Source organism: Mesoplodon mirus (assembly GCF_964341445.2).
Source record: "Mesoplodon mirus genome assembly, chromosome: 11".
In the NCBI taxonomy this organism is placed as follows: Eukaryota; Metazoa; Chordata; class Mammalia; order Artiodactyla; family Ziphiidae; genus Mesoplodon; species Mesoplodon mirus.
This window is the reverse complement of record NC_138987.1, coordinates 29,628,507-29,636,800: the sequence shown is the minus strand read 5'-3', so window position 1 is coordinate 29,636,800 and position 8,294 is coordinate 29,628,507. Positions and strand designations below refer to the sequence as shown.

Sequence of the window (8,294 nt, the reverse complement as noted above, 5' to 3'; positions counted from 1 at the left end):
CCGCCGCCGCCGCGGCCTAGGCGGCGCGGCACAAAGGGCGAGTCGCGACACGCACCCGTCCCCCTCCCAGCTCGGGGTGGCCCCGGGTCCCGGGAGGTGGGGGAAGCCCCGGCCGCCCCGCCCCTCGCCCCCCTCCCCCGGGGCCGGCCCGCGCTCGCCGCCTCCGCCCCGTCTGCGCGTCTTCCCGGGGAGGGGTCCGGGGGCGCGGCGCCCCACATAACACTCCCCCTTCTGCGCTCGGAGCCACCCCTCTCCCCTCCCTCCTGCGAACACCACCGCCTCCCCCGCCACCGCCGCCACCTCGCCCGACGCGCCGCAGCTCGCCGCGGCTGGTGGGCGGTGCGCGGATCGTGCACGCCGGGGGCGCCAGATGTGCGGTCCCCGCCGCTGCCAGTGACCCAGCCGCAGCCCGGGCGGGAGGCGGCCGCCTACCCAATGCTGCGGGGGCGACCTTGAGCGCGCCCAGGTTTCCCTCGGCGGGGACCCAGACACCGCGAGCGCCGTGCCCTGTCCTGCCCTCTCCGGCCCGGCTTGCCCCGCGTTCGGACATGGAGGGGGCCGCTGCGCCCGCGGCCGGGGACTGCCCGGACTTGGGGCCGGGGGCTCCGGGCTCTCCCCCGGAGGCGGGGGCGGGGGCGACAGCAGCCCCCGCGGCGGCGGCCCCGGAGCCCAGGAAGCCGCACGGGGTGAAGCGGCATCACCACAAGCACAACTTGAAACACCGCTACGAGCTGCAGGAGACCCTGGGCAAAGGCACCTACGGCAAAGTCAAGCGGGCCACCGAGAGGTTTTCGGGCCGAGTGGTGAGTTGGGGGGAGACCCGGGGGGCTCGGGCTAGACGCGGCTGGGGACCCAGCGCGCGCGCGGCGGGGTCTGGGGCGCAGAGGAGGGTCTCTTGTCCGAGAGGGGGCTTCCCGGGAACCCCCAGACAGATTCCTCACTCTCCCCCCAGCTCCCCGTGACTCAGGCGTGTCTTTCTCCCGAAACACTTGTTACATCCTGTCTGCGCATATTTTGGGGGTTTTGATCCCATCAGCAAAGTAGTGTTTATGATTTGCAAACACTTTGCAACGTCGGGACCGTTGGGGTCTCCCTCGCGGGCATGCATTCATTCCCTGGAATGCCTTATTGCTTTAACTCCAGACAGAACCACAAACTCAGCCCGGAGCTGGTCCCCCAAGCCCCATGTCCTGTAGATGAATGAGACCCCCCTCCCCTGCATCCTCACACTCCCCGTTACCGCGACGCTGCTGTCGCTGCAAGGGAGGACGGACTCCTGCCTGTTTTTAAGAGAGAAGGTTAGGCGACAAAAGTAAAGGCTGCTGCATGCCTGAGGGTTATGACAGTTTGTTGCTGGCTTCTGGGAGGACTGAAATGCCTAGGGCATGGACACCCACACGGACGTGGAGTTGCAGACTCAACTGCATTTCAGGCCCTGGCTGCAGGGCTACTACATTGCTTAAGGGGTCTGCCCCAGCCACCCCACTCTTTGTGACAGCCGAAACCCTGCCAGGGTCCCAAGACCATTTACACAGCCCCAAGTAGCGCCTCGAGTGCCTTGGGGTCTCTGCATTGTCCCAACCTCGGTGTGTTGTCATTTTCCTTTCTGCAGAACGGGCCCTTGAAATCCACACTGCTTGTGGCTGGAGGTTTGGGTTCAAAGTGACTGACTGTTGCAGAAAGATTTTGTGTGGTGTGTGGCAGGAAATTAACATGGCTCTTTGATTTGCAGCATATCAGATGGATTTTAATCGATTGGGGGCCAAAGTCAGGAACTAATTATGGGACTCCTTGTGTACACTTTTGGGGGCTGTTTCAGGTCCCAGGTTGCTTGTAAACTTAACAAATGACCATAGGGAACAAGCAAAATGGACTGTTGAATGAGGTGGTGGGTTAATGTCAGTATTTTTCTTTTGCATCTTTGCAGGGACAGTTCTGTGGACAAAATGGGGCATCAGTCAGAAAGTTCAGCCCCCAAATTCTCAAATATTTGGTTACCTGGGTAACTCCCTCATTCTAGGCTTCACTCTTTGGGTTGATACGGCTTTATCCTATAGCCTAAAAAAAGTCTGTTACAGGTTAATTGGAAATTTGAGAGATTGTACCTTGTATTTTTAAGCTGTCGACTATCAACAAATTCTGTAGCAAGCAAGTCGTTGAGAGGGCAGGTGCCATTTTTGTAGGTTGAAAAATTTCAAGAGGAGATGGTAGTAAAGATGACCTTTGAGGAGCACACTGGCAGGTCTGTGGAAGAGGAGGCTGAGAAACGTGCACTTCATTCATGCTTTTCGTCTGAGGTGATATTCCCCAGGCTGGATGTTGAATAAGCAAAAACTAAGCCTAGCTCCTTGCTCATGTTGTCTTAATAGCTGTTGAAGAATCGCGCTGGGAAGTTGGAAAGCGGAGTAATGAAAACCAGACGCGGTTGGAGCTGCAGGTTGAGGATGTGAGCTTGTGAGGGGTTGAGTGGTAAGGGTGTGTCTGGGATTTGTGAGGGGACACAGATACCAGAAGCCTGGGGAGCTGCCACTAACTGCAAGAGTGAAAGCTTGTCTCATGGCAGACATCTTTCTGAGCTTCACTGGGGCCTCAGGTATTTGTCTTGCTGTCTGATCCACGGACTAGGGTAGAGTGAAAGGGATTGCATCAGTATACGGGAGCCTGCCTTTCTCTTTTGGTGGGTGTCTTTCCCTTTATTTGCAGAAACTCTGAGCATTCCGTCGGGATTTAGTCGAACGGCCACTAGGGGGCGCCCTGAGAACGGAAGAGGCTCATTTCACGGCCGCAAGATTTGAGTCCTGCTCTGGTATTGTCCAGCCCTAGTTCAGTTTCCCATTGTGCTATTCATTTCAGCTCCATCTCATGTTTTACTCAAAAATTATGCAAAGATTTTGAATCTGGTAGCATATCCACATCCAGAAACTGGCAATCCCCAGACTGCTTTCTACTTGATAGATGAACTTAGGATGTTAGCAAAATCATCTGGTGAAAACCCTGCATTAAGCAGATGGGAAAACCGAGGTTGGGTGAAGGGAAGGCTTCCTTGGCCTCACGTCCTTCCCCTGCTGAGCACACTGCTCACAGATGGTGTCAGAACTTAAGTGAGAAACAGGAATTGTCAGGTGGAAAATTCCCTGTGCCTGACTGGACAGAAAATAAAACAAACATCAAACAAATTGGTCAGCAAGTTGTTCTTGCCTGTACAGTGCTTGGTGACTCAGAATCTGTCAAGAGCAGCAAGGAATTTTCATCTGAAGTGTGAACTTGGAGTTTTCTTCTGGTTCTAAGGATGCACTAAAATCCACAATTTGATTTTGGGGTGCAGTTTAGGAGAATTCAGAGCACGCTGTCTCAATTCTACCTTTTAGGTCTTTGGGTAGAATTGTGAAGTGATGCTTTATTTTCGTTTGTACCCACACCCTTCAGAGCACTTCCCAAGAGGAGCGGTGACTTTCAGCTCCTTTGCCAATGTGAGTGGGGGAAATCGGGTGCTGGGTGTCAGGCTCCATGAGATGCTGTGAAATCAGCCCCCCTGAGACAGAGAAGTGTTTAAGAATAAGAATGTTGTGGCTTTTAATTGCACGTCTGCAAGGGCCTTCTGAATCAAACAAAATACCATGCAGCATCAGCACTCCGTGAAAGGCAGTTCCATAGAGAGTTGCAGAATCTGGAACTTGGAGTCGGCTGGTCCAGTCCTCTGCGTGGTCCAGGCATCTTCCCCTCTTCATCCCAAATGTAGTCTTGCTGCTGCTGCCTGAGCATGTCCACGAGAAAGGACTCAAAGTGGCTTCTTCCAGAGATTAACAAGCCCCACAAAGGAGGCACTCTTGCAGAAGGGCTAAGAGTCCTGGCTTACATTCAAGTCCTGACTGATCCCTGACTAGCCTTGTGACTTTGGGCAAGCTATGTAACTTTCAGAAACCTCCACTTCCTCATCTGTGAAATGGGCTAATATAGTACCAACTTCATGGACTAGTTGTGAGGATTGAATAAAATAACCTATAGAAAACCTCAAAAAGGGAAATTAGCAAATTTACTTTCCTCTTTTAGCAGATGTTTTTCTCATATCATTTGGACTTTCATTTAGATTTTAAGACCATCAGAGAGGCATGATGCATTGGACAGTTAACTCACTCAGAGAGAGGAAGGAGAAATCATCAACTTTTCTGGTTAATTAGGGATGTGCACCCATAGGAAGTCACGACAGTCAGCCAGATTCCGATAGGATCTGAACACATTTCTAAGGCCTTGAATTTGGGCTTTGTTTATTGTACAACTTTTGTTTTGATACAGTTTCAGGCAGGGCTGTGTAGTGAGCCCCAGTGTTATAACATGGCATTTTCTTTGAGCCAAAGTCCCTGGACCCTCAGGCTGCACAGAGCATTGCCAAAAAATTCAAGGGCAAAAACAAACAACGTTTTGGGGAGAGGTGTTCTGCGATCACCTCACCATCAAGGGCTAAGTTCAACTCTCCCTCTGCACCAGGTTAGCTCCTGTGAGCAGTACGTGACGTGGTGTGAGCAGGAAGCAGGTCTCCGGGAGGGGTCTGGCATGGAAGTGGCAGGGCTGGCGGGCAAATCGTGCCCCCAGTTTGCCATGGTGCGTGGGAGATGGGGCATCCTTGCCCAGCAAAGGAACTGATTTGACTAAAAATGGGTGTTTAAAGCACTGGCCCAAAGTTATTGATAGCCTGGTGCTGGAAAATTGCAGATCAGGGATGCAAATTAGTAAGCTGGCCTGCTGAGCCAGGGGTGCATGGCTGTCATACGCATGGTGGCTGAGGTGCCATGTTGCAACTAAGGCCCAAACCCAGTTTCAGGGAGTAAGGGACTTTGGCAGACACGTGGTCCAAACTTCTCATCCTTGAGGTGGGAAAAATAAGGTACAGAATTGTTCAGTGACTTTTCTGAGGTTGCACAGCTGGTGAGTGACTGGGCTGGGTCTAAGAAACCTGATTCTTAGTTTGGTACTTTTCCATCACTCATTTAATAAATCTTTACTGGAGCAAGACATGAGCCTCACTCTTAAAGAGCTTATAATCTAGTAGCAAAACGAAATGTACTTACAGCTATTGAACTAATTCTGCTCAGTTCAACAAAGATTTATTACCATCTGCCATATGCTTCTCACCATGTTAAATTCTGGGACGTACACATGGATGAGACCCGAGGAACTTAAAGTCTGGTGGAAGAAGCAGAGTGAGCAGTTGCTAGGCCATGGGTACCTCTTCTATACAGGAATTGATTACTTCTGGAGATTTTCAGGTTGGAATGTAGCTCATTGAAGATCAGTTCATTAAACTGAGTTCCATGCTAGACAGGAACACCCACTCCTGTATTGCTGCTGCTGCCGCTCTTATTACTACCAGCGGATATTTTTGAGAGTTTGTGGTGTGTCACGCTGTGCTAAGTGCTTTCCAGACATTTTCTATTGTTTGATCGTCACCGCGATCCTAAGAGGTGCGCACTCTTGTTAGACCCATTTAACCAGTGGGGAAAACAGCGCTTGGGGAGGTTAAGTAACTTGCCCAGGATCAAACAGCTAGGCAGTGTCAGACAGGTTTATCTGTTTTGAGACCCATTGCTGCTGGTGAAATGGAAAACCTTCTTTTTGATGCACAGCAGGTGACCTCTGGATTTGGGTGCGGTGTTTCACTCATGTGCCGGAAGATTAGCCATGGGGAGGGTCTTCTCCTGGAGGGGTTTCTTGTTGTTAGGAAGGGTATAGAGAGAGAGTGTACTGTAGGATTAGGGAGGGCAAGGGCTGTTGAAGATGACCCTTGATTTGGGTTTCCGAAGACTGAAATATGGAAGCTTTCGGGCAGAGGGCAGATTCCAGGGTGAGCAGGCCAGATCTCTTGGAATGCAGGGTGTATGCTGGGGCATAGTGGGAGGCAAGGTTGGTGATATGGGATGGGGGGAATAATAATAACATTGAATAATAATAATGATAATAATAGCGGCTAATTCTTCTTGAGTGCCTCTAACGTGCCAGGTCCACTTAACTAATTTAATTCTCGTGACAATCCTGCAATCGTCTCATTTCCCAGATGAAGAGATGGAGTCACAGAGGGATTCGCTAATTGCCAGAGTCACACGCAGCAGCAGAGCCAGGGTCTGGACCCAGGCAGCGTGAATGCAGAGACCTTGGCCAGCTCCCTTCCTCTAGGTGGGCTGAGCTGGGCTCTGGCCGCAGCGGGGGCTCCGAACCCATGGGTCTGGTGTGCTGGCTTGGAGCAGGGAGCCAGCCTGGAGGTTTTCACAGGAGTTGAGCTATGAGAAGATAAGCCTCAGCACGGTGCTGGGGGAGAGAGACCTCTGCTTGTTGGGCCCCGGGTCTGTTTTAATGAAGCAGGTCAGGGAGCTCTTCTCCTGGGCACACACTCTGTTCTTCGTGCCTTCAGCAGCCTCAGGTTCTGGAATCCCTAGGGGGCCTCGGGAGGTCAGCTGGTTCACTTCCCGGCCTGCAGACAGAAATGCACCCACCCCACTCTAGGACGTCTGATCTCACTTCCTCCTGGGAAGCCGCAGGAGATAAGGGTTGAGTTGAGGTGTCTTGTCTGCTGGGAAGCCCCTTCTAACCGTCTTGGACCTACTGTCTGTGCCTAGCAGTGTGCCAGGCACATAGTAGGTCCAGCGCAAAGGCTTGTAGGATGGCACAGAAGGGAATACCGTGAGCGAGGGACTGTTTTAGGAGGTGTGGAGGCTGGAGGTCACCACCCCTGACCTCAAGGAGCTTTCCGATTTGTGGGCAAGGAAAGACAATGGCTGGAAATGAATGGCGGGTTACGTAGCAGAGTCTGCAAAGCCAGGCAGACCTTCCCTGCACGAATTCTCTTTCTGTTACATTTGGTCATGCGCTTGTTAGGGGGAGAGAGCCTTCCTGGCTGTGGCTTCCTGTCCTCAGTGGCTCTGGAGTCAGACAGCCTAAGTCTCATTTGTCTTTCCCACATGAAAGTCCTGGAGCATCTGTAAGTTATGATTTGTGAAGTATCTGCTTTAAAGCAGAATGCATTTATCATTCCGCTGGCCCAGACGCCGCTGTACAGCGCAGGAATGAGAAGATCCCAGGCCCTGGCACAGGAGGGGCTGGGCCAGATGACCCACCGTGAGTGGAGTCTGGCTGTATTGATAAAATTCTCTGGAAATGGTCCAGAAGCAGCCAGATGTTGACTTCACGGCGAGGCTCTCCGGTAAGCTGTTAACTGCATGTTAAACCGGGGCTGGGCTGAAGATTCCCCATGTTGAAGGCACATCCTCCGCTGGGGTCGGTACCCCTTTTCCTTTCAATTTGGCAGTAAACCGGGTGTATCTCATGAGGGCTTCCTAAAGTGCCCAGGACAGTGGGAAGTTTCAGAGCAGAATATGACCTGCCATCGAGGTCCCGAGAACTTAGTTGGGGCGTGTCGTGAACACATCTGGAATAGTCTGAGAACGATGCAAGGGAGTATATAAATGAGGAGAAAGAAATCATGGCTGTACAATCAGGCAGACTTGGGTTCCTTTGCCTCCCTGTGGCTCAGCAGCTGGAGGATCCTGGGCAAGCTGCACGTTTCCCCTGAGCTTTTGTTTTCTCATCTAGAAAATGCGGCGACCAATATCCGACCAAGTGTGACCGCCATGAGAAGTAGGATTTGGGAGCTTGCAATGCAGATCCTGTGCGTAGTGTCTTGAAAACCAGAGCTAATATTACTACTTTGTTGAGAAGTACTAGCATCGAGCACCTGGTGGCTTTTTTTCTTTTTTTTTGCGGCACGCGGGCCCCTCACTGCTGTGGCCTCTCCTGCTGCAGAGCACAGGCTCCGGACGCGCAGGCTCAGCGGCCATGGCTCACGGGCCCAGCCGCTCCGCGGCATGTGGGATCTTCCCGGACCGGGGCACGAACCCGTGTCCCCTGCATCGGCAGGCGGATTCTCAACCACTGCACTACCAGGGAAGCCCCTGGTGGCCTTCTTATACCAGGTCATGGCTGTCCCTGCTTTAAACCCTCCCATGGGTTGCTGAGGACTTAAACTGAATCTGTCACATCCTTCAGGTCCTGACTGGCTGTCCAAACTCTCACTCCCTTGTCCTCCTGTCTTGGCCCTGTGTCGGTTTCCTGAGCTTGTGGGTTTGATGCTTTGTCTGTATACAGCTTCCCCTTCCTCCCCCGTTAGAAGGGAAGCAGGGTCACTGTCTGACCACGGCATCCTGGCCTGTACCGGGTGCCGGGCGTACAGTAGGTGTTCGGTAAGAATGAATGAATGGATGAATGAATGCACGAGTGAACAGCTGTATCGAGAGTGCACCAGCAGT

At 52.5% G+C, this 8,294-nt stretch overlaps 1 protein-coding gene across 1 annotated transcript in view; it reads left to right on the top strand.

Annotated features, from left to right (window-relative positions):
• The first annotated feature begins 315 nt into the window (after positions 1–315).
• The window catches only part of NUAK1 (NUAK family kinase 1), a 68,413-nt gene continuing 60,434 nt past the window's right edge, over positions 316–8,294 (top strand). The window contains exon 1 of the mRNA XM_082636030.1: positions 316–803. Within this exon, the coding sequence (XP_082492156.1) occupies positions 549–803 (255 nt within the window). The 5' untranslated portion in view covers positions 316–548. The remainder of the gene's footprint in view (positions 804–8,294) is intronic.